The sequence below is a fragment of the Ochotona princeps genome, chromosome 16 (genome assembly GCF_030435755.1).
Source record: "Ochotona princeps isolate mOchPri1 chromosome 16, mOchPri1.hap1, whole genome shotgun sequence".
Taxonomy (NCBI): domain Eukaryota; kingdom Metazoa; phylum Chordata; class Mammalia; order Lagomorpha; family Ochotonidae; genus Ochotona; species Ochotona princeps.
The window spans coordinates 51,984,805-52,011,172 of record NC_080847.1 but is presented as its reverse complement, the minus strand read 5'-3'; the positions used below and the strand labels follow the sequence as shown (position 1 = coordinate 52,011,172).

Here is a 26,368-nt window from a genome sequence, read left to right as displayed (position 1 = left end):
GTTCAGGGCTCAATGGACTGCCATATCCTCCATGTGGATCTGGGCCAGCTGTCCACTACTCCGTCTTTTTCGCTGAGGAGGACTAGTTCCTTTTTAAAATTGCATTTCATTTTATGACATCGTTTCATAGGCTCTGAGGTTCCCCCAACCCCTCCCTGTGCCCTCCCCCCATGGTGGACCACCTTGGTGCAGTATTACAGTTCAAATCCAATCATGCTTCTTTTGTTGCAAGCATGTACATGCATAGAGTCCAGCATCTTATTGTCCAGATCAATTCAACAGTTTCTTGGGGAGAGCATCTCTGTTCTAAAAACAGAGCTGGCAGAACATCGTCCCGACCAATTAAAAGCCATAACAAAACATCAACAACAGTTTACAACATTATGAAGTAAATTGACATGGTATTGAGTGATTGATATGTTAGAAAATGCAAGTTCTTAACCACATCCTATGACTACTTCATTGACATTTCAATTTTAGTTTATATACAACCGGCTTCTATCCACCTTAAAATGGCTATAGGATACTATCCAGCTGTCTCGTGTCTATTTTCATTTTTGTATTTAGCAGTTTATTGTATTGAGGCATAATTTTTACTGAACTTCGCAGGTTTTAGGATAGTTCAAACTGGCTTATAACTTTAACAAGGCATATGTCAACAGTTGAGGCACAGAACAGTTTTAGGAGGGGTGTGCAGAGAAATCTTCAATACCCCAGTGAGGAGTAACTTATTCTCATGTCCTACCTATTAAAGTATATGTGAGTCCCCGCTGACCATTTCCTGTCTGGTTCTAAGCTTTCCTTGTTGTTCTTTGTTTTATTTTGTTGTTGTTGTTGTTGTTGTTGTTGTTTTGTTTTGTTTTGTTTTGTTTTGTTTTGTTTTGTTTTGTTTTGTTTTGTTTTGTTTTTGGGGGGTGGGGGCTCCGGGGTGACCCTGATGGTCATTGCAGGAGAGGGTGGGGATCCAAAGTTGGAACTAAGTAAGGACCAGAGAAAGCTCCTCTCCCTAGTCCTGAAGGGAGTTTACTGTTCTGTTTCTGCAGACCGCTCAGGGCTCCTGGCTGTTGTTTCGATGACATTGGATCCTGCGAGGAAGGATTTGGGCTTCTTCCATGCCATGTGGGAGATTCAAATGGGAGTGGATGACCTCAGAATTCTTGGCCTCCGAAGGCACTCCAATTCCCCGTGGTAGGAGGATTAGTTCTTGCAGGTGGGTCAACGACCCTAACCAGGTGATCCAGGCCCCACTGGACCCGTCGCCCCTGAGGCTCACAGACATGGCATTCACCCACAGGCGGACTAACCACCCAGGCCAGGGCACCACTGGATCCCCCACCCTGGGGCGTTAATGGACACAGCAGCCACTGTGCAGGTGGGCCAATGACCCAGGCCAGGCGACCTAGGCCCCGCTGGGCCACCAGACCCCAGGGCTTGTGGACTTAACCTCCATCGTGCAGGCAGGCCAAGAACCTGGGTTAGGCTACTCAGGCCCCTCTGGACCCCTAGCCCCTGGTGTTCCTGGACCCAGGCCACACTGCACAGGCAGGCAAAGGACTCAGGCTAGGCAACCTGGGTGGCCCTGTATCCCCTGCCACTGGGGCCATTGACCTGGCTCCCCCCACACAGGCTGGCCAAGGACCCAGACCAGACAACCCGGTTTGTGCCAGAACCCCCACCGCTGAGGCTCATGGACCTAACCGTTACCACACAGGTGGGACATGGACCTGGGTCAGGTGACCCAGGTCCTGCCAGACCCCATGTCCCTGGAGCTCACGGATCCGGTGCCCATCTCACATGTGGGCCAAGGATCTGAGCCAGGCAACCTGGGTCCTACTGGACCTCCCAAGCCCAGGGATCATGGACTCAACACCTAACTCTCCTGACTGTCATGACTTGCCTCACCTTGGCATCCGCCAGCAGGTGCTGCAGCCTGGCTCAGTCCAGCCTGTCCCCAGTTCCAGCTCGTGCTGGTGGATTCTGCAGCCCATCCAGGCCCAGCCAACCCCCGGTTCCTGCCCTGATGTGAGCTGGCTGGTGTTGCAGCCTAATCAGCCCTTTCTGTATCCCATTTTAGTTCTCAGATCTGTCAGTGGCTGGCCCACTCCCAAACCTGAGCCACATGTATGCCGGAGGGTATTATAACCTGGCCTAGTCTGGGCTGCTCCTTGCCTTGGTACTTGCACTCATCTGCAAGAACTGTGTCCTGTCAAGAAGTTTCCCAAGCTCCTCCCTCAGGTCTCCTCTCCACACGCTGGTGGGTCTTTGACCCTGGTAGACTTTGCCACCTCTTGACCTGGCAGGTACAGTGGAGTTGTTCACAACCATTCCAGTTCTTTCTCACTGTTGGGTGTTACAGCCCAGCCATACCTGGTCCACACCCAGACACAGACTCATGTGGTTCAGCAGGAGCTGAGACCTAGCCCAGCTCATTCTATACCCATGCTGGCTCTCATGTGTACCAGTGGATTCTGGAGTTCAGCCCAGTCTGGTGCTCCCCAGACCCGGTTCACATCTATGCTGATGGAGACGGCAGCCATGTCCAGCCTAGACCATCACCCCCCTTCTGACTCTCGTGTTCACCAGTGAGAACCCCAACCCAGTTGGGGCATCTCCTTAGTGCCCCAACAGGCCCCAGCCACAATTCTTGCACATACCAATAGAGATTGTTGTTCCACAGGAGTGAGAACCCATACACCCTTACAAATTCAGCCACCAGTCCTGATTCACTCACATGATATTCAGTGTCATATTCACATATTACCCCTTCATTGCTCAGACTCCTATTGGTTGGTGGGCACCTTGATCTAGCTGTCCCAGGAGGGTGGCCATCCCAGCCTCAGTATGTGCCTTGAGTGGTATTCTGTAATGGTCTATGCTAACTGTTTCAGCTCAGACCTTCTAGGTGAACTGGTACTTCGGTCTAACCCTTAAAGGTACTCCCATTACCAGCTCAGCACCCTTGCTTACCTGCTAGAACAGTGGCAAAACCCATGGAAGTCCCTCAGAGGTCATTTGTCACCTGGGCATGAACTCTTGGTTTCCTGCATGCCCCCACCTGTGCCAATTACAAAGTCCCTTGTAGGTCCACACCCCCTAGTCCCTAAAGTTCATTGCCTGACCCAAAATAGTGCCAGACGCATTTAATCAGCTGGCTGGGTGACATTCCCAGGTCAGAAGCCTAGGCTGCTCCCTCTCACCAGCCAAAACTATGTATAGCTGGGGGCGGGGGCGGTGTGAAACCTCCCATTCAACCATGAATTTATTGTTTATTTTAACATTTTTTCTTGTTAAATTTTTATCTTGAATTTTTGGATTTTATGGTACAATTGTGTATAGACTGGCATACCCCTAAACTCCTACCTCCAGATAGATTTTTCCCCATGTTGCTACAATAGTATAGTCCTTCTATAAGGAGTCATAATTCCATCAGCCTGTTATTTAAGTGTGCACTGACATTGTTGGTACAGACAATGTCAGACAGTCCTACATCCCATTGTCTATACATTTCCAACAATTTAATTGGGAGTCCATCTTTGTGAATTTATTATTTTAAAAAAAAACCCTGGAAACCATAATGCTAAGGGAAATGAGCCAATCCCAAAAGGTTAAAAACCACATGTTTGCCTTAATTTAAGATGATATGATGTTATGTATAACATGTTATGATAGGTTTGTTATATGTTGTGTATAAACTAAAATTGAAATGTCAATGAGATGGTCACAGAAGGTGGTTAAGAACTCGCATTTACTTTTACCATATTGGTTACTCATTACTATGTCAATTAATTCCATAATGATGTAAATTTTTGCTGATGGTATGTCGGAGCTTTCAATTGACTGGGATGATACTCTGCTGGCTCTGTCTTCAGACCAGAGAGGGTATACCTAAGAAGCCGTTGAACTTGACGGGACAATAAGATACTGGACTCTATGTTTGGTATACGCTTGCAATGGGCAAATCTCAACTGAACTTGAGCTGTGGTTATGCAGCAAGGTGGAGGAATCCACCATGGTGGGAGGGTTTGGGGAGGGGTGGGGAGAACCTAAGTATCTATGTAACTGTGTCACATAATACAATGTAATTACTGAAGTTAAATAATAAATAATTAAAAAAAAAAACCCTGGAAACCATAATGCTAAGGGAAATGAGCCAATCCCAAAAGGTTAAAAACCACATGTTTGCCTTAATTTAAGATGATATGATGTTATGTATAACATGTTATGATAGGTTTGTTATATGTTGTGTATAAACTAAAATTGAAATGTCAATGAGATGGTCACAGAAGGTGGTTAAGAACTCGCATTTACTTTTAACATATTGGTAACTCATTACTATGTCAATTAAATTCCATAATGATGTAAATTTTTGCTGATGGTATGTTGGAGCTTTTACTTGATCGGGATGATACTCTGCTGGCTCTGTCTTCAGACCAGAGAGGGTATATCTAAGAAGCCGTTGAACTTGACTGGACAATAAGATGATGGACTCTATGTTTGATATATGCTTGCAATGGGGGGATCTCAACTGAACTTGAACTGTGGTTATGCAATAAGGTGGAGGAATCCACCATGGTGGGAGGGTTTGGGGAGGGGTGGGGAGAATCCAAGTACCTATGAAACTGTGTCACATAATACAATGTAATTAATGAATTAAAAATAATAAATAAATTAAAAAAAAAAACAAAACAAAACCCTGAGCCTTCATCTGCAGGGTCACTCCCCAGACACTATAGGTGGGGATGGGCTGGTTGGGAACCAGAAGCCAGGAACCCTAGATCTCCCACGCGAGTGGCAGGAACCAACTCCATGAGTCTTGGCCACTGCCTCCAGCTGCTTCCATCAGCAGCAAGCTAGAACTGGGAACTGGGGCTACGAATTGATCCTTGTCACGCTGACATAGGATGCTGGCACACTGATGGCTTATCCTAGGCCAAATGCCTATTTGTGCTTTAACACACAGCAGGATAATAATTTTGGCAATGGAAGTAGAGCCAACTGGGGCAGGACTGTGTTGGAATAAGGAAATGTTCCAGATGGTAACACCGCTCCACAGGAATGGTGAGGATAATGGTCAAGAGGAGCAGGCAAAGGATGATTTGATGAGTAGACATTTATTCTTTTTTATAGAAAAAAGATATTATTGATTTAAAAATCATAGTGACAGAAAGAGGGAGAGACAAAGAGAGACTTTCCATCCCCTGGCTCACTCCCCAGATGGCCACAACAGTCACATGTGGACCAAGCCAAAGCCAGTGGCTGGGCTCTCCATCCTGGTCTCCACATGGGTAGCAGGAACCCAAGCACGTTGAGTCATCAGCTGTTGTCTCCAGGGGTGTCAGCAGGGAGCTGGGTCAGAAGCAGAGGAGCCAGGACCCAAACGGGGACTCTGATACAGAACGGAGACTGCTGTGGCAAGCTGTATAATCCCAACCCTAATATGTTTCTTCTTTTGTCATCTGACCCTTTCTTTTGCATAGCCCAAGTTAGGGCCAGCATGTGACTCAACCAACTAAGTTATTAAACTCTGCCTTCCAAGCTCCTACATCCCATGTGGGCACCGGTTGGAGTCCTGACTGCTCCATTCCCCAAAAGCTTCCTGCTTGTGGCTTGGGAAAGCAGCGGAGGATGGCCCAAAGCCTTGGAACCCTGTAGCTGCATGGAAGCTGCAGAAAAAAAACTCCTGGCTCCAAAATTCAGATCAGTTCTATTTTGTCCATTGCAGCTAGTTGGGAAGTGCACCAGTGATGTAAGATCTCTCTCTCTCTCTGTCTCTCTCTTTCTTAAAAGTAAAATTAACCAAACAAAAGCAAAGTGAGGCAGGTGAGCCAAGAGTTGGGCCTAGGGAAAGACTGAAGAGACCTGAAGAAGCTTTCAGAGGAGGATATGAAAGATCTTGATCTTGAATATCGTGATAGGTTTGCAGGAGGTGTTGTACATCCTGTCAGGTCATACACTTTAAACAGGTTTTATTTATGCCTCCACAGAGCTTCAGTGGAAAAAAATTGTAGGAGAAACAACATTGATCTTCCCTGCGTCTGTACATTGTCTGTGTCCGTGGTGGCAGTGTGTGTGGTCTCTCACAGGTCAGTGCCTTAGCCTGGTCCTGATGCTCTTCAGAACACAGGTGTACTGACTGGCTGTGTCTCTTATGCATGGATTTTGATCTATTTATGCCCAGCTCTGAGACTCTTCTGCATTCCTCCACCAGCCATGAAGATGCCTGCAGACACGTGCAGCTGGGTCGGGGGTGCACATGAGGGTGTGGTCGTCCCCTCTCTCACCAGTGGAAATTCAGTTGCTAAGGTCAAGTATGTGGATGCTTTGGGAAAACCCTTTCTCCTCAGGAGAGCTGAAAAGGCAAACTTGTTTGCTGTTCCTTATGTGTAGCTTCCTTAATGTTCCAGAATTTTACATGTCCTGCTTACACTGAATGTCAGCTACTCCCGTCATGCTCATGGAGGCCAAAGATGACCCTGCTGCCTGCATGGTGACGGACAGTTCATGAGCGGGCACACTGACACAGCCCCACGATGGACACAGGTTACCCTGTGGACACAAAACAAGATCACTGACTGCAGAGAGAGAGAGAGAGTGAGAGAGTAAGAGAGACAGAGAGTGCACTTTATTGACCAGCCTGAGGCACAGCAGGAACACAGTGGAGCTGAGGGAGAGGACCTCACCCCCCACGCTGGAGGTGCTGGATTACCCACACGGGGGGCAGGTCAGACTGCCGACTTCAACCATGGCCGTGGCAGGTGTGCCATGTAGGGATGAAACATGGTCCAATGTCGGCATTGATGACTTCCACCTGTGTTCCCCGGAAGTTACCTGGAACACAACGTTTTGTCTCTCTTCTCCTTCCTGCCTCCCAGGCCTTCTCTCTCACTCGTGGTCAACTCTGTGTGTCCTTCTCTTTCCTCTCTGACCTCCTTCTCTTGACTTCAAATCCTTCCCCTGCCAACTGCTCTCACTTCTGTTTTTACTCTGCATTCTCTGTTCCTTCTTGTGTTGTAACTCTCCTCTGCCCACCTTTGTTCATTTTGCTTTGTCACTTACTTTCTCTCTATTCTTCTCTGTCACTTCTCTCACCTTCTGGCTCTGTTCCTCTCTCTTTCACCAACCCTCATTCCACTTCATCCCAGCTTCCACCTCATCCCAGCTTCCACCTCATCCCAGCTTCCACCTCATCCCAACTTCCACCTCATCCCAGCTTCCACCTCATCCCACCTTCCACCTCATCCCAGCTTCCACCTCATCCCACCTTCCACCTCATCCCAGCTTCCACCTCATCCCACCTTCCACCTCATCCCACCTTCCACCTCATCCCAGCTTCCACCTCATCCCACCTTCCACCTCATCCCACCTTCCACTTCATCCCACCTTCCACTTCATCCCAGCTTCCACCTCATCCCAGCTTCCACTTCATCCCAGCTTCCACCTCATCCCAGCTTCCACCTCATCCCACCTTCCACCTCATCCCAGCTTCCACCTCATCCCACCTTCCACCTCATCCCAGCTTCCACCTCATCCCAGCTTCCACCTCATCCCAGCTTCCACCTCATCCCACCTTCCACCTCATCCCACCTTCCACCTCATCCCAGCTTCCACCTCATCCCACCTTCCACTTCATCCCACCTTCCACTTCATCCCACCTTCCACCTCATCCCAGCTTCCACCTCATCCCAGCTTCCACCTCATCCCACCTTCCACTTCATCCCAGCTTCCACTTCATCCCAGCTTCCACCTCATCCCACCTTCCACCTCATCCCAGCTTCCACCTCATCCCACCTTCCACCTCATCCCACCTTCCACCTCATCCCACCTTCCACCTCATCCCACCTTCCACCTCATCCCAGCTTCCACCCCATCCCAGCTTCCACCTCATCCCAGCTTCCACCTCATCCCACCTTCCACCTCATCCCACCTTCCACCTCATCCCAGCTTCCACCTCATCCCACCTTCCACTTCATCCCAGCTTCCACCTCATCCCAGCTTCCACCTCATCCCAGCTTCCACTTCATCCCAGCTTCCACCTCATCCCAGCTTCCACCTCATTCCGCTTGCACCCTCTCTCCAGCACACTTCTCCATGCCATCCTGCTCTGTCTTTTTCCAGTTCTTTCCATTTCCTTCTCAGCCCTTTCTCATTTCACACTCCTCTGGACTTTTTTTTTTACCTCATTTATAGCAATATTTCCATTCTTGATCCTCATCATAGTTTCGAGTCAGAGAGCACCAATATCTTTTGGAAAAACTGTCCTTGGTGGTGCATTGAAGGTAAACTTGGCTGTGGTAGATAAAGGGAAACACACATTTGGCACGATCTGAAAAGTATAAGGAATGTGTAAGAACGGAAAAGGCAGAACGTTTTTTAAATGGTTTTCTCAAGATCGGGGAAACATACATGGAGCCTTTGCTAAAAGGGTACCAAGCCACCTCAAGTTTCTCATGTGGGCCCCTCCCACTGGGAGCCCAGATGCCCCGAAGAGGAGAAGCTGCCCACTTACCATCAATGGTACAGTACTTCCACTTGCCGTAGTAATCTTTAGTGAGAGAACACCACTTGTACAGGGAGTTTCGTGCAGTGCAATCAAAATACTGCTTGCCTCTATATTTGAATGGGAAAGCACATTTGTCCCCTGAAAAAGGTCAAAGACATTGCTCTCCACAGGGCCACATTAGAAAAACAGCAAAGATTTGTTCATGTTGTTCCATCACCATTTAGGGGATTGCAAGGCCCAGAGCCTTCTGCTAAGCCCCAAGGATGTCCAGGTCAGTGTGACATGGCTCCTGCCCTCAGGGGAACTGGAGAAAGTTTCTTCCCTTCCTGTGAGGGGGAGGAGGTGTCCTGGGCATTAGGGGCACATGACAGACCCTAAAGCAGCTGGTTCTGGGTTTCGGATGTCAGTGTCTTACTGGCTTCTGCTGCTTCTACCACTAAGATGGGTAGGTGGTGTGGGGAGAGCATTGGTTTTATGGGATTCATCACCTGAATTCCAAAACTCAGACCACACCACAGAGGTTCCTTGTTCTTGGCCTAGACATTAGGCTTCAAGCCATAGGGAAGCCCAGCTGCCATCTTGCACTATTCCCAAGGCGTCAGGACAGCTTCCACCTGCTATGGCCTCGCATTGGCCTGAAGAGAAGATGAGGGGCTGCAGGGGCTTATCGTAAAAATGGAACATGCTATGCTAGAGCATCCTCAACCTGCACAATTTCTTCAGCTTTGTCAACGGATTTTCTGAACACAAATGTCACCTCTCTGCATCTTGGGATGCCCCATCCTATCCCAGTGCCACCTTGCTACTATCCTGTAGAGATGGGACCCCTTCAGCCTCAGAGGGCAGCACCAGCTCAGGCTCCTGGTCTCTTGGCTTCAGACAAGAGCCCTGGGGTCTCCGGGTTTTGGGTCTCCAGGAGGCCCCAGCTCTGTGGGTGCCTCCTTGACCTCAAAATGGCAGAGACAATGACATACCTACCTCCTACACACATTGACATGGAGAGATTAGGTTGTACTTGGAAAATCTGTTCTCCCTTTGTGTTCTCTGTTACTGATTTATTAGGACAATTATAAATATACTGCTACTTAGAAATTACTTGAAAAACTGCAAACAACACAACAAAAAAACACTCAAGCATCATATGGCTATGAGTAAGAACACTTGGTGAAAGCAGGAAGTCAGACTGTTAACAACCTTGGTCGTTACTCAGTCCTGTCACATAGATACACAGGGATGAGCCTGGGACATCAGGGATAACTATGGCAGCCCCACTGGCAGGGGGTTGCATAAGACCATTCTTTCAGTAACTCAAAAAACATTACAGGCTTTCATTTGAAGCTCCTAAAGTGAACAATGTAATTCACTCCATTGCTTAGTTAATCAGTCCACCCTGAACCAGTGGAGTCGATACCTAGACCTGGGACAGCAGTCATGAGAGCTGTTCAACATTAACACCATGATTTTGGAGCTCAGAGACATTGGGCCATCAAAATACAGAAATTATGAAGCTCTTCAACGCCTGCGGCAGACACAGGGAAGAGACCCAGCTGTCCTACTCGATGTTGCTCTAAGAGCTCTCCGCTGGGTCTAGTGCAGGTCCTTCCCAGCCCACTCCAGACCCCTGGCCTCACCTGCAGTCACACAGTGCAGCTGGAGAATGACACAGGCACACACCCAGATCAGAGTGACAGCCCATCGTCGTGGGGACATGGTGGCTGCTCTTCGGGGATGACACTTCCGCTGGTGCTGCCTGCTTTTATGACCTACCCTCCCTCACACCATGGCCCTCCAGCAGGATAAGCATCAGCCTCCCATGGACAGTGCTGTGTGTTCCTAAAGCCCCGGAACATGAAGTCCAAGTTCAGCCCCTAGGTAGACTGCACAGCACATTGGCCAGCATCTGGATGTGCCTGAACCTCCACCTTTGCAGATGTAGATAAGAGGAGGTGAGCAAGGGAGGCAAAACGCTGTTTGTCTCCGGGTCCTGAACCAGGTAAAGAGGCCTGAGGGACCGAGGAGGAAGACCAGCTTCTATGCAGGAAGCCCAGGAGCATCCATTTTCTCTCCTGACTCCCACATTCCTTCCAGTGTCCTCAGAAACAACCCTGCAAACAGCTGCACTAGTGCCCCGTTGTAGAACACAGGGGTGTATATTTTAAATGCTCTAAATCAAAACTTCATACAGGGCCTGGTGCGATAGTGTAGCGGTTAAAGTCCTCACCTTGAATGCGCCGGATTCCCATATGGGTGCCGGTTCTAGTCCCTGGGGTGCCTGGGAAAGCAGTCGAGGACTGGCCAAAGCTTTGTGATCCTGCACCCATGTTGAAGACCCGGAAGAAGCTCCTGGCTCCTGACTTCAGATTGGCTCAGTTTCAGCCGTTGCAGCTACTTGGGGAGGGAACCATCATACGGAAAATCTTCCTCTCTGTCCTCCTCTCTCTAAAAAACAAACAAAAAAAGTCATACAGAATATTAGAGCCATAAATTATAGCCTTGAGAAACAATGGTATATGAAATGTATTCCCAGTTAAGAACGAGGACATTGGTGGATGGTAGCACCATATGATTAGAGAGATCTTACGGGAATTCTCGTAGTTTAGCTCTTAAAGTGCTGACAGGATTAGAGGGCATGTGGTTTCAGGAACGGGTGAGAGGCTATGGGAAGTTCATATCACAAGCAGTCCGGTAGAGGTCTGGAGGCTCGGATCCTGAGTGCGGAGAGCAAATGAGAGGTCTTGAGACAAAGGGGGTTGATAGAGAGAAGAGAAAGACGGAAGATGGCAGACAGGGTCTCAGCGTGTGGGACACAGGCAGAACAAAGAGTGGATTTAGATTGGACAGAGAAGAAAGCCTGGACACAGGGAACCTCCTTTCATTTTTTCTGGGTGCCAGTCATAGTTGTGCAGATCTTTGAGTAAGTCTGGGTCCAGATAACCTTGAAGAAGCCACTTGGAGGAATTATCTAAGGAATACTGAGGCCAATTTACATGGCAGGGACGTATGAGAATGTCTTGGTTTAGGTAAGAATCGAGTGGAAGTGTTTTTTTTTTTTTTAAAGATTTATTCATTTTATTACAAAGTCAGATATACAGAGGAGGAGAGACAGAGAGAAGATCTTCTGTCCAATGATTCACTCCCCAGGTGAGCCGCAACGGACCGATACGCGCCGATCCGAAGCCAGGAACCAGGAACCTCTTCCAGGTCTCCCACGCGGGTACAGGGTCCCAAAGCTTTGGGCCGTCCTCGACTGCTTTCCCAGGCCACAAGCAGGGAGTTGGATGGGAAGTGGAGCCGCCGGGATTAGAACCGGGATTTTTGAGCCAGAGGATGAAATGTACTGAACTTCAGAAACAGAGAGTAGAATTAACGTGACCGATCTAGGGGGTTTGACCATACCAAGCCCTCCTGAGGCTCCAGGGTTGAGTGGGGAGACTCACCGGCCGTGTGTTGGGTGCAGGGACGGCACTTGGGAAGGTGGAAGGAGAAGCCATGGGGTGGAATGGAATCCCAAGGCAGCTCAGATCCTCCAGAGGGCAGAGCAGCACCAATATTTACTTTTATTGTCACAAACCTGAAAATCCAGATGCAGTAAGTTACACAGGAGGTCTTTATTTCAGCAAGGGAGGTGGCTGTGGAGAGAAGAGGCAGTGGAGAGACAGCTGGTGGGGAAAGACAGCAGCAGAGGAAGAGAGAGAGGGACAGTCAGTCTGATGGAGGCTCCCTATTGGGAGACAGCTTGGGGCCAGTTCCATATGGCAGGATGACCCACATGGGGGAGATGGCTGCCCAGGGCATACAGCACTGGGCTTTTTTACACTTTAGGCGTAGGGGATGGAGAAAGGTGGCAGCTTCTCGGTTTGTACATGCATGTGACTGAGATGTATCATGGTGGGGACTGAATATTACAGATGATAATGCCAATCTACAGGAACAGTGAGGAGAAACGTTCAAGAAAAGGGGTGTAGGATGGACTCCACTGTGCTGAGGTAATAGAGTCCCAGACTGGGTGGTTTTAGGCCACCCAGGTTAACCTCTTGCTGTGCGACCTCTGAGGACTGTGTCCCACGTCATCCTCACTCCAGGCTGACACAAGCTCCGTCCTGTGGGGACTGGCCTATGGCCCAGCCCTTGGGGTCTGTGGGGTTAAGATGCCCATGGGTCCAGGTTGCAGGGCATGACCGTGGTCCAGGGCTCTGCCTCATGTCTCTGGCTGTCGCACATCTGAGGGCTCCAGCTCTGGGCTTCCCGCCACTCACATGGGAGACCCACACTAAGTTCCTGCTTGCTGACTTTGCCTTAAGCCAAAATGTGGGCATCTGGGGAGTGGCCCAAGAAATAGGAGCATGTGTGTGTATGTGTGACTCTGTGTGTGAATATTCCAGATAATAGAAAGTATGAGAAGAGACACCTACTGGATGGCTGAAGGTGGCTGATGGCAGAACAGGTGCAGCTGGATCACAAACTTCTGCAGATTCTTCGTCCAGGTCTGCAAGCCTCAATCACAAAGCCTTCGCCATGTGGGCACCAATGAGGGCAGCGACTTCTCTCCTCACACACCTGCCGAATAAAATCTTACCACTTCTGCTCTCAGTTAACTGTCTTGGGGTATTTCCCACCAGCAAGCCCTGAGGCCACTGAGGAGTGATGCAATTGTGTTATTCAGCTGCAAGAATCTCTGGACGATTTGGTGGGGGATCACCGTTTATTGTGTACAAATGACAAGCTTATAGAGGCTAGGGAAGGGGAGAGCTGGAGGGCATCTCCCGACAGCCCACCCACCCAACAATGACATTAGGTTGGTTAGAAGGCAAATCTATTGCCCTAGACACTTCAGTCATGTGATAGGCTAATTTCTACGGACAGGGTTGAAAACTGTACTTCAGGTTATGGGCAGATAAGCTGTGAGCCATGCCCACTAGGAATCTGGCAGAGACCCAGGGGCAATCTACCAATCACTGGCCAGCAAACCACAGGCCTTTTGTTTCTTTTATTCTGTCTGGTATATTGCTGATGGATAGATAATGTTCTGCTTCTTTGTTTACCCATGAACTTGAAAGACAGACTAAAAGAGACCTGCCATTTCATCCACTGGTTCAATCCTCAAGTGCCCCACAACAGGTGGGAATGGGTCAAGCCAAAGCTGAGAGCCAGGAACTCCATCTGGGTCTCTCATGTGAGTACAAGGTTCCCAGCAGTTGGACCACTCTCTGCTGCTTCCCCTGCTTTCCAGCAGGGAGCTGGATAAGAAGTGGAGCAGCCAAGATTTGATCCAGTGTCCTATGGATACTGGTCTCCCACAGGCAGAGGAGTAGCTAGTTATGCCGCTGCACAGGCCCTGACTCATTTGGTTTAGAGATTTACTTAACTCGCTGGAATGTGAGTGGCAAACTGGGCCAGATAAGGCTACAGCATCCCTTGGCATGGGTGTGGCTGTGTTTGGTGGATGTCAGACTGGGCTAGGCCCCGGAACCTACTGGTACTCGCAAGGAGCAGGGTAGGTATAGGACAGGTTGGGCTGGGTCTCTGCACCCACCGAATGATGAGAGAGCTGGCTTCAGATGTGGACCAGGCATGGCTGTGCTGTAGCATCAACAGTAAGAGCTGAGAGAGGTACGGGCTAGTTGGCAAGGCTGTTGTTCTTGTCAGAACAGGAGGTGGGTTGTCAGACTGACCAATGTACATGAGATCTGCCACTGGGAGATGACCTGATAGAGGAGCTTTGGGAACTACTTTGTCAGGACACAGTCCCTGCAGGTGAGTGGCAAGAATCAAGGGTGGGAGAAGCCCAGACCAAGCCAGTTTACAGTACCTACCAGCAGGGAGTTGGGGCTGGTGCCAGTACATGGCACCTACTGGAGATATGAGAAGCAGAACAAGGTGCAGGATGGGCTGCATTGGTCTGGGTTAGGCCACAACACCAGGCAGCTCACACTAGGGCCAGGACTGGAGGCTGGCTACACTCTGCTAGGCTGCAGCACTTGAAGGTGATGCTGAGATGCGACAGGTCATACTAATCTGGGTCTCAGCTCACAGCAGCACATGTAAGACCCTGGATGAAGGGCCAGCACAGCATGGAATCCTCAGGCACTCCCCTGCTGAGCCACTGCCCCTGTGGGTGAGCATGAGACCTTGGGCTGGAGGAAGACCAGGCTGGACAAGGCTACAAAACCCATTGGCCTGCATGCAAGGCAGGTTCAGGGCAGAGGCATGTTGGGTTAAATGATAATACCCACTGGTATATGCATCAACTGGGTAGGTGCAGGCTGATTGGTCTTGCTGTAGCATCAACTGGCAAGTGCTGGGGCTGGGGACAAGTCCTTTCAGGCTAGACCGTAGAACCACCTGTTAAGCGCAAGATCTGGGGCTGAGAGTGGGCCTGGTGGGGGAATTGCAGGCACCTCTGAGATGGGCTGCAGCTCACTCTGGTGAATCTGAGAGCCAGAGCTCCATTGCATGCCTGAATGGACAACTAATGGCAGCTGATGGCATGAGTGTGTGCTGGATGGTGGGGTCTGCTTGGTTGAGCTAGGCTCCAGTGCCCATTGATGTGTATGAGAGCTGAATGGGATGTGAGACAGACTGGACCAGTCTGCTGCTCATACTGGCATGCATAGGAACCAGAGCTGTGGCTGGGCCTAACGGGAGTTCCTGAGAGATGCTCTGACTAGGCAGCAGCTTACACTGGTGTAAGTGTAAGGTGGAAAGTGTTGGGTTGGGGCAAAGCACCCATTAGTTTGCATATGAGATGGAGCTAGAGACAGGTGACTGCAACTACCAGTGTGTATAGGCATGTAGGTGATGGACTGAGCTAGTCACCACACTGGCTGACACACACAGGTTCAGGTCTGGGGGCCATCTCTGGGTAGGGTGATTGGAGGATCCCCCTCAACTGGATTGTTAGGCTCAGAACTCCAACCACGTTGAAAATCACTGGATCTGTGTTCTGATTGTGGAGTCATATGTCAAAACTGGGTTACAATGGTTGCTGAGGCCTGCACAGTGGATGTGTGCCCAAGTGCTCATGGACAAGCAGTTTTTGAGGTCTGTGGAGGACATCTAGTGCCATAGAGGGCAGAACACATTGGACAGTTCCCACGATAAGTATCTGGGCAATCGAGGCTAAGGTGGACGACATGAACCGATGAAGCTTGCAAGGGTTTCCTCAAGCTTGGAGTCACAAAATCAGTAGATTTTCAGAACTGCCAAAAGCACCTAATCAGTATCCTTGGAACACGCTCCACATTGGAGACCCTGTGATAGCATCGGTGACCTGGCCAAAATCCCCAGATACTAGTGTAGTTAGGTTGCTGGCTGCCACCCTCTCGCCTTTTCTCTCACTTTCCCTAGGTACAGAAAGAAAAAGGGAGATTGGAAGCAGTTGTCTCATCCACTTTTCCCCATTCCATGATGTGCCCCACCTGCACTGGTGGTCCACACGGCATGCATCCTCTCAACTAGGGAAACATCAACAATAAAATTAATTCATTATTGAAAACAAGAAAAAGGCCCAGCGCGGTGGCCTAGCGGCTAAAGTCCTCACCTTGAACTTGCCAGAATCCCATATGGTTGCCAGTTTTAATCCCGGCAGCCCTGCTTCCCATCCAGCTCCCTGCTTGTGGTCTGGGAAAGCAGTGGAGGACGGCCCAAAGCCTTGGGATCCTGCACCCACATAGGAGGCCAGAAAGAGCTCCTGGGTCCCGGCTTCAGATCGGCGCAGTACCGGCAGTTGCGGTCGCTTGGGGAATGAATCATCGGACAGAAGATCTTGCTCTCTGTCTCTCCTCCTCTCTGACTTTGCAATGAAAATAAATAAATCTTGTAAATAAATTTAAAAAAAAGAAAAAATTCTGTGTCGTTGTCTGTTGGTTCACACTACTAACACTACAGTTGGGACTTCGCTGTGTCATATCCGTGAGCCAGGAATCCTTGGTCTCCCATGTGAGTGGCAGGAACCAAGCCATCACCACTGCCTCCCACTGTGTCTGTCAGCAGCAAGCTAGAATTGAGGGCTGGGGCTGCGATTTGAACCCAGGCCCTCTGACATAGGATGCTGGCATGCTGGCAGTGTAACCCTGAGGCCAAATGCCTAGTTGTGTTTTAACACACAACAGGATAATAATTTTGACAACGGAAGTAGAGCCAACTGGGGCAAGACTGTGTTGGAGGAAGGAAATGTTCCAGATGGTAACACCAATCCACAGGAAAGGTGAGGATAATGGCCAAGAAGAGGGGCATAGGATGACTTTTATTTTTAAAAAATGTATTATTGATTTAAAACTCATAGTGACAGAGGGAGAAACACAGTGAGGCCTTCCATGCCCTGATTCACTTCCCAGATGGATGCAATGGTTAGTTGTGGACCAGTCCAAAGCCAGTGGCCAGAAATTCCAGCCTGCCGTTGTACATGGGCAGCAGCAACCCAAGTCATGAGTCATCAGCTGATGTCGTACAGGGTGTTAGCAGGGAGCCGGATCAGCAGCAGAGGAGCCCAAACTGAAACCAGAACTATGGTACGGAATGCGTGCCCAGGTGGCAAGTTGCACAGCGCCAGCCCTGATACATTTCCTCTGGTATCCTTTGATCCTTTCTTTAGAATCACCTAAGTTAGTGCTGGTGTGACGTCTCACCTGGCTTAGGGTTCAACTACAAATTGTATCACCCACATCCCATATGGGCACTGGTTCGAGTCCTGGTTGCTCAACTTCCCATCCAGCTTCTTTCATGTAGCCTGGGGAGGGGTCGAGGATAGCTCAGAACTTGGAAATCTGCACACACGGTAAACCTGGCAGAAACTCCTGGGTTTCACCTTCAGATCAGTGCAGCTTTGATCACTACAGAGAGTTAGGAGTATACCAGTGATGGAGGGTCTCTCTCTCGATCTCTCTCTCCAAATTTTTCAAGTAAAATAAATAAATAAACAAGCAAACAAAACAGTGAGAAGGGTGTGCCCAGAGTTGGACACGAGGGAAAGATTGAAAATTTGTACTCCCTGTCAGGTCATACACTTTATTAGATCCTACTTATGCCTACAGAAAGCCGCCATGCAAAATTCTAGGAGAAAAAGCCAGCCTGGGTCTGTACATTGTCAGTGTCCGTGGTGGCAGTGTGTGTGGTCTCTCACAGGTCAGTGCCTTAGCCTTGTCCTGATGCTCCTCAGAACACAGGTGTGCTGACTGGCTGTGTCTCTTATGCATGGATTTTGATCTATTTATGCCCAACTGTGAGACTCTTCAGCATTCCTCCACCAGCCAGGAAGGTGCCTGCAGACACTTGCAGCCGGTGGGGGTTTATGTGTGGGTGTGGTTGTCCCCTCTCTCACCAGTGGAAATTCAATGCCAGGTTTAAGTATGTGGATGCTTTGGGAAAAGCCTTTCTCCTCAGGAGAGCTGAAAAGGCAAACTTGTTTGCTGTTCCTTATGTGTAGCTTCCTTAATGTTCCAGAATTTTACATGCCCTGCTTACACTGAGTGTCAGCTACTCCCGTCATGCTCATGGAGGCCAAAGATGACCCTGCTGCCTGCGTGGTGACGGACAGTTCATGAGCGGGCACACTGACACAGCCCCACGATGGACACAGGTTACCCTGTGGACACAAAACAAGATCACTGACTGCAGAAAGAGAGAGACAGAGAGAGAGAGAGTGCACTTTATTGACCAGCCCGATGCACAGCAGGAACACGGAGGAGCTGAGGGAGAGGACCTCACCCCCACGCTGGAGGTGCTGGATTACCCACACGGGGGGCAGGTTAAATAACTGACCCCACCATGGCCGTGGCAGGTGTGCCATGCAGGGATGAAACATGCTCCCATGTCGCCTTGATGGCTTCCACGGATGTTCCTCAGGAGTCACTGGAACACAATGGTTTGTCTCTCCTCTCCTCCCTGCCTCCCAGGCCTCTCATCCCTAACTCCTGCTCTCTCACTCGTGGTCTAACTGCTGTGTGTCCCTCCCTTTCCTCTCTGACCTCCTTTTTCCTGACCACTCAGAGGCCCCCCACTTCCTTTTTTACCCTGGGTGCTCTTTTCCTGCTTATGTTCCCACTCCTGTGTCTTCACCTTTGATCACTTTTCCTTTAGTTTCTCTCTCTCTCTCTCTGCCGTCTCTTCCCGGTCACATCTCTCCCTTTCCAGCTCTGTCGCTCTCCATTTGTTACCAACATCCTTTCCACCTCATCCCAGCATCCCCTGCTGCTCTCTCTAGCTCACTTCTCCATGCGACCTTACTCTGTCTTTCTCCAGTTCTTTCTATGCCCATCTCAGTCCATTCTTTCTTCACGATGCTATGGACTTCCTTACCTCAATAAAAGCAATATTTCCAAGCTTTATCCAGGTCATAGCGTTGAGTCAGCGAGCACCAAAACAGGCCATTAGAACTGTCCCTCCTGGTGCACCCATGGAAAACCTCGCCTTTGTAGATGAAGGGAAACACACATTGGGGGCGGTCTGAAAAGTATAAGGAATGAGTAAAAACAAAGCAAAACAAAACAAAAAAACTGAGGCGGCAGGGTTTTTTTTTTTAAATACTTTTCTTAAGATAAGGCAGCTGTGGGCCCGGCGGCGTGGCCTAGCGGCTAAAGTCCTCACCTTGAAAGCCCCGGGATCCCATATGGGCACCGGTTCTAATCCCAGCGGCTCCACTTCCCATCCAGCTCCCTGCTTGTGGCCTGGGAAAGCAGGAGAGGACGGCCCAATGCATTGGGACCCTGCACCCGCGTAGGAGACCTGGAAGAGGTTCCTGGTTCCTGGCATCGGATCGGCGAGCACCGGCCCGTTGCGACTCACTTGGGGAGTGAATCATTGGATGGAAGTTCTTCCTCTCTGTCTCTCCTCCTCTCTGTATATCTGACTTTGTAATAAAAGAAATAATTCTTTAAAAAAAAAAAAAAAGATAAGGGAGCTGTATGTAGAACCCAAGAGAAAAAAGATACAAAACCAACTCAGGCTTCTCATGTAGGGTCCCCCTCCTATGGGGAGCCAGGTGCCCCTAAGAGGAAACGCCGTCCACTCACCATCATCCGTACAGTACTTCCACGCTCCCGAGTATTCTTCAGTGAGAGAACACCACGTGATTCCATTAATATCAAATGGGCAATCAAAATACTCTTTGTTTTTATATTTGAATGGGAAAACACATCTGTTCTCTGAAAAAAAGTAAAGACATTACTCTCCAGAGTGACAGGGTCCTGTCAGTAGCCACAGAAAAGATTCTGTGCACATTTGTCCATCGCCTTGCAGGTGATGCTGGGACTCAGAGCCCTCTGCCAAGTCCCAAGGATGTCCAGGTCAGTGTGACATGGTTCCTGCCCTCAGGGGAACTGAGGAAAGTTCCTTAACTTCCTGTGAGAGGGAGGAGGTGTCCTGGGCATTAGGGGCACATGACAGACCCTGAAGCAGCTGGTTCTAGGTTTGGGATGTCAGTGTCTTACTGGCTTCTGCTGCTTCTACCGCTAAGGTGGGTGTGTGGGGAGGATGAGAGCCTTGGGTTTACGGGATTCATCATGTGAACAGCAAATAGAGCTCAGACCACACCACAGAGGTTCCTTGTTCTTGGCCTGGACATTAGGCTTTATGACATCCGGAAGCCCAGCTGCCATCTGATGATATTCCCAATCCATCCAGGACGGCTTCCACCTGCTAATGGCCTTGGTTTGGACTGGGTGCAGGATGACAACTGCAGGCCTTTGTGGTGAACCGGACCCAGCCATGGCAAAACATCCTTGACCCGCATGAATTCCCTCAGTCTCGTCATTGCATTTTCTGGACACAAATGTCACCTCTCTGTATCACATGATACAATGTCCTGTCTCAGTGCCACTTTCCTACTATTCTGTGAAAATGGGAACCCTTCTGCCTCTGAGGGTGGCACCAGCTTGGACGGCCTGGTCTTGGCTTCAGATGTCAACCCTGAAGTCATCAGGATGTTGGGCCTCGAGGAGCCCAAATCTCTGGTTGCCTCCTTGGGCTAAACCTGGGCTATAAATGCCGGTGCACCTGCATCCTAATTGCATTGACACAGAGAGATTAGCTCCTTCCTGGAAAATCCAGTCGTCCACTTCTCTGACACTGATTCATGGGGGCAGAGTTCATGTTGTTTGTGAGTAAGGACACTTGGTGAGCTGGAGGACCCCAGCCCATAACCAGCCCTGGCCCTTCCTCAGTTCTGTCACACAGATACACAGGAATGAGCCAGGAACATCAGGGATAACTATGGTAGCCCCTCTGGGGCAAATGCGTAAGACCACCCTTCCCAGTAACTCACACAACCAAATGTGTTCTCACTTGAAACTCCTAATATGACTAAAATATAATTCACCCCATTGTTAGTTAATCAGCCCACCTTGTGCCAATGGAGTCGATACCTAGACCTGGGACAGCAGTCATGAGAGCTGTTCAACATTAACACCATGATTTTGGAGCTCAGTGGTATTGGGTCATCAAAGTACGTAAACTATGTCGTCTTCAACATCTGCCACAGACACAGGGAAGAGACGCAGCTGTCCTACTCGATGTTGCTCTAAGAGCTCTCTGCTGGGTCTAGTGCAGGTCCTTCCCAGCCCACTCCAGACCCCTGGCCTCACCTGCAGTCACACAGTGCAGCTGGAGAATGACACAGATACACACCCAGATCAGAGTGACAGCCCATCGTCGTGGGGACATGGTGGCTGCTCTTCGGGGATGACACTTCCGCTGGTGCTGCCTGCTTTTATGACCTACCCTCCCTCACACCATGGCCCTCCAGCAGGATAAGCATCAGCCTCCCATGGACAGTGCTGTGTGTTCTTAAAAGCCCGGAACATGAAGTCCAAGTTCAGCCCCTAGGTAGACTGCACAGCACATTGGCCAGCATCTGGATGTGCCTGAACCTCCACCTTTGCAGATGTAGATAAGAGGAGGTGAGCAAGGAAGGCAAAACGCTGTTTGTCTCCGGGTCCTGAACCAGGTAAAGAGGCCTGAGGGACCGAGGAGGAAGACCAGCTTCTATGCAGGAAGCCCAGGAGCATCCATTTTCTCTCCTGACTCCCACATTCCTTCCAGTGTCCTCAGAAACAACCCTGCAAATAGCTGCCTTGTGTAATCTTCTGGAGTTGCTTTGGTTCAGGACTGCATAAGTTTGCTAACCTGCCTTTTATGCTTCTGTTAAAAAATGCCTTGCCAATTGTTTGCTTTTTGGTCCAGATCGCAAGGAGTAACATGTCCCACCAATAATCAATACTGTATGATTTATTCACCCGTTGTTCCTATAACTGCCCCTGTGGCTGCCTAAGTCCACCCAGTGTCCCCACGACAGCCTCCTGTGCCTGCCCAACTCACCTGCTTCCCATTGGCTATGTAACTCACTGTTATCTCACTCTTTCTGTAAAAACCCATCTAGCCCTCACCTCAGGGTCACTCTCTGTAGGAAAGTAGAACTGGCCCCCGCCGGTTGGTCAGTTTACCTTCCTCCTCAAATAACTTCGCTACTTAACAGTTATCTGGGCTGCCCTTCTTGGGGAGAGGCTCAGGTTGGATGCAACAGCCTGTGTGTCCAATTGAAGAAGACGGGAGGCATGCATTTTAACTGCTCTGAATCAAAAAAATTATTTACAATCTTAGAGCCATAAAAAATAGCTTCCAGTAACAAAGGTAAGAGAAATAATCCCAGATAAGAACCAGGACAGTTGATGGTTGGGTGTGCCACGTGATTGGAAAGAACTTAGGTAGCAAAAACATGGTTTAGCTCTCAGAATGCTGGTTGGGAGGTCTAGGCCCTGTCTCCAGCTTTTCCTGCTGCTTCCTATTTGTAGACCTTGGGAGGCAGTGATGGTTCAAAGACATGGGTTCCTGACACTGCCGAGAGGACCTGGGTTGCATTGCTGGTTCGTGGCTTTTTTGTTTTATTTTGTTTTTTTGGTCTTGGCTTTGGCAGGGCATGTGGGGAGTGAGCCAGCAGAAGAGAGCTGTCTTTCTTCTCTCTCTCTCTCCAAATTAAAAATAAAGAAAATTAAAGTGCTCCTAACTGAGAGCAAGTGATCCCTGTGATAATTCCAATCCCCTTGAACAACGAAGGGCACAGGTGCAGGGAGTCATGAAGTCCACAGCATGGTTGTGGATTTCTCCTCCTAGGCTGACAGCAAGTGTAGGAAACAATCTGCATTTGTTCACTATTTTTCAGAGAAAAATCTGAGCCCTTAGCCTTGATGGAGTGTGGGCCATGCTGAGTGAGGCTATTCTATCATACCTACCAGTTTGCTTGAAAGAGAGGAATTGGGGCAGGCCGGGCAGGGCAGGCCGGGCAGGGCAGGCTGTAGCACTCATCAGCGAAAGTTGGGACAGGGAGTGGCCAAGCCAGGCCAGGCCAGGCTGCAGCATCAGATGGCAAAGGCCTAACTGGGAGGTGTGTTCTGCTGGGCTGTGTCAGAGCACCACTGGCGCACACAAGGTCTGTGGCTGAGAGTGAGCTTGCTCGTGGACATAAGATGTCCTGGCTGGGCTGTGGTATCCACAAGTGAGCATGAAAGCTGAAATGGAGGCAGCTAAGTGGGCTGGCCATGGCAGAAGCATTCCTTGGCATGGGTGTGGACTGAGTCTGAGTTTAGTGAGCTTGTACTATGCTCCAGTGCCCACTTGTACTCACAAGAGCCAGGGTGGGTGCAGGACAAACTGGTCTACGTCTGCATCTACTGAACCATGTGAGAACTGGGTCTGGGGGTGGGCGAGGCACGCCTGGACTGTAGCACCCAACAGTAGGAGCTGGTGTGGACTTCACAGGAGAGGCCATTATTTCTGTGAGGATAGGAGGCAGACTATGTCAGGCTTGGCCAAGAACCCACCAGTTTGCACGCGATCTCCCAATGGGAGATGACTTTATAGAACACCTAGGGGAACCAAGACTGGGTGCAGCCCAGCTTAGAGTACCCACCAGCATATGTGTGTGTCAGCTCAGGGGACAGGTCAGGCTGGGGCAGTTCATTGCACCCAGTGTCAGATGTAAGAATCAGGATGCGGTGAAGGACAAGTACAGACCCAGAAGGCGAGAGAGGTGCCAGGGAAGAAATAGCACAGACGGAGTAAGCAACAAAAGAAAAAAAGACTTAGGATGGAAAGAGGGGAGTAAGAACATAACAAGGAAGATAATGCAGGGTAAAAAAAAAAGAAGTGAGCGGTTGAGGGGGAGGATTTGAGATCCAGAGATGGGCGGTCAGAGAGGACAGGGAGGGACACACAGCAGTTAGAACACATGTGGGAGGGCAGGAGTTGGGGATGAGAGGACCGGCAGCAGGAAGGAGAGGAGAGACAAACCATTGTGTTCTGGGCCCGGTGTGTTAGCCTAGTGGCTAAACCCTCACCTTGCACATGTCTGGATTCCATATGGGTCCAGTTCATGTCCTGGTGGCCCTATTTCCCTTGCAGCTTCCTGCTTGTGTCCTGGGAGGGCAACAGAAGAAGGCCCAAGGCCTTGGGACCCTGCACCAGCGCGAGAGACCTGGAGGAAGCTCCTGGCTCTTGGCTTCGGATCGTTGCAGCTACAGCTGTTGTTGCTATGGGGGAGTGAATCAGCACATGGAAGATCTTCCTTTCTACTCTCTGCATATCTGACTTTCCAATTAAAATTAAATAAATGTTTAAAAAAAGAAGGAAAAAAAACCATTGTGTTTCATCTGTAGAAGTCATCATTGCCAACATAGGACCATATTGCATCCCTACCTGGCACACCTGCCATGGCCATGGGCGAGGTCAGCAGTTTCATCTGCCCCCCGTGTGGGAGATCCAGCACCTCCAGCGTGGGGGTAAGTCCTCTCCCTCAGGCCACAGTGTTTCCGCTGTACCTCAGGCTGGTCAATAAAGTGCACGCTCTCTCTCTCTTTCTGCAGTCAGTGATCTTGCTTTGTGTCCACAGGGTAACCTGTGTCCATCGTGGGGCTGTGTCAGTGTGCCCGCTCATGAACTGTCCGTCACCACGCAGGCAGCAGGGTCATCTTTGGCCTCCATGAGCATGACGGGAGTAGCTGACACTCAGTGTAAGCAGGGCATGTAAAATTCTGGAACATTAAGGGAGCTACACATAAGGAACAGCAAACAAGTTTGCCTTTTCAGCTCTGCTGAGGAGAAAGGCTTTTCCCAAAGCATCCACATACTTAAACCTGGCATTGAATTTCCACTGGTGAGAGAGGGGACGACCACACCCACACATAAACCCCCACCGGCTGCACGTGTCTGCAGGCACCTTCCTGGCTGGTGGAGGAATGCAGAAGAGTCTCACAGTTGGGCATAAATAGATCAAAATCCATACACAAGAGACACAGCCAGTCAGCACACCTGTGTTCTGAGGAGCATCAGGACAAGGCTAAGGCACTGACCTGTGAGAGACCACACACACTGCCACCATGGACACTAACACATAGACCCAGGCGAGCTCAATGTTTTTTTCTCCTACAATTTGTTTTCCTTGGCAGCTTTGTGGTGGCATCAATAGGATCTGTTTAAAGGTCCACTTCCCCCAACCCCCCATGGTTGCTCTCACCACTGGGAAGTTGTCATTTTCTGCCACTGGAATCTGGCCCTCCCGGCAACAGGAACGGGACTGTTTACCCCACCCAACAAAATCAGGAGTGTTGAATGAATGGCAGATGGGGTAGATGGTGGCTTCCTCTAGAATTGTGGCTTAACTGTTAGCCCTGCTGTCACCCAGGAGCCAGCTGCAAGGTTGGGGCGGGGGACAGCAAGGTGGTTCTGCATGGTGTGGAAAGTCCCAGAGAAATTCACCTGCTCTTGGCTGTCTTGAGCAACCCGTACAAAGCTCTTGGCTGACTCAGCCCCATACCCAATTTTCATTTTTGAAAGGCAGAAAGAGAGATCTCATCCACAGGTTTATTCCCAAAAACGCACACCATGACCTCAGGCTGGACCTGCTCAAACTTCATGAGCTAAGAGCTCAGTCTGAGTCCCTCACGTGGATGGACGGCAGGTGGCAGCTACTTCAGCCAACACTGCTACCTCCCATCACGCTCAATAGCAGGAGATGGGAGTGGGACAGGAGCCCAAACAATCTACAATACACACAAGATCTGGGGACAGGACTGAATGGAGAACTATAGGGATCCTCATCCTGGGTTGCTGTTTCTACCAGTGAGCATGAGAGCTGGAATGCAGGCAGCGGGCTGGGCTGGACTTGGCTGCAGTCTCCCTTACATGCATGTGGAATGGGTCTGGGGAGTGCCAAACTGGCCCGGACTCCAACATCCACTGATAATTGTGAGAACCAGCATGGGTGTCAAATGGGCTGGGCTAGGTCTCAGCCCTCGTTGAACAATGCGAGAGCTGTGTCTGGGCATGGACCTGGTGTGGCTGGGCTGTAACACCCAACAGTAAGAGCCAGAAATGGTCTCGGCTGGTTGGGCAAGGCTACTGTTCCTGTCAGGGCAAGAGGTGAACAAATTCAACCCGGGCCAAGGACCCGCTAGTGTGTATAACATCTGCCACTGGGAGGAGACCCGATAGCAGAGCTTGGGGAATTCCTGTCAGGACACAGTCCCTGAAGGTAAGCCCAAGAATCAAGGCAAGAAGCAACCCAGACCACACTAGGTTATAGTACCTTCCGACATACATGTGGGTTGGTTGTGGGGATGGGCCAGGTTAGACCAGTTCATAATATCCACTAGCAGTTTTGAGAACCAGAATGGGGTACAGGAGAGGCCAGGTCAGGCCACAACTTCCACCAGTCCCTATTAGGGCCAGGACAGGGGTTAGCTGAACGGCACTAGGCTGCATCACCACCAGCAGGAGCTGGAACATGGAGTAGGCTGGATAGAGCCAGGTTGAAGCACCTGCTGGGGGATGCTGAGGTGAGGCAAGCCATACCAATCTGTGTGTGGTGTGTGCTGGGTCTGT

The 26,368-nt window shown here is 49.9% G+C and overlaps 1 protein-coding gene across 3 annotated transcripts in view; it reads right to left on the bottom strand.

The window, feature by feature from the left end:
• The window catches only part of LOC131482294 (seminal plasma protein HSP-1-like), a 35,312-nt gene extending 14,153 nt beyond the window's left edge, over positions 1-21,159 (bottom strand). Inside the window, exons 1-2 of one of the 3 annotated variants that reach the window (XM_058675152.1) lie at positions 21,079-21,159; positions 19,510-19,641 (exon numbers count right to left, since the gene is read on the bottom strand). In XM_058675152.1, the coding sequence (XP_058531135.1) occupies positions 19,510-19,641; positions 21,079-21,157 (211 nt within the window). In that variant the 5' untranslated portion in view covers positions 21,158-21,159. Of the gene's footprint in view, positions 1-10,131; positions 10,223-19,509; positions 19,642-21,078 lie in introns of those variants that run through there. The other 2 variants (XR_009246872.1, XM_058675150.1) reach the window with 2 other exon arrangements.
• Between the last annotated feature and the right edge of the window lie 5,209 nt (positions 21,160-26,368).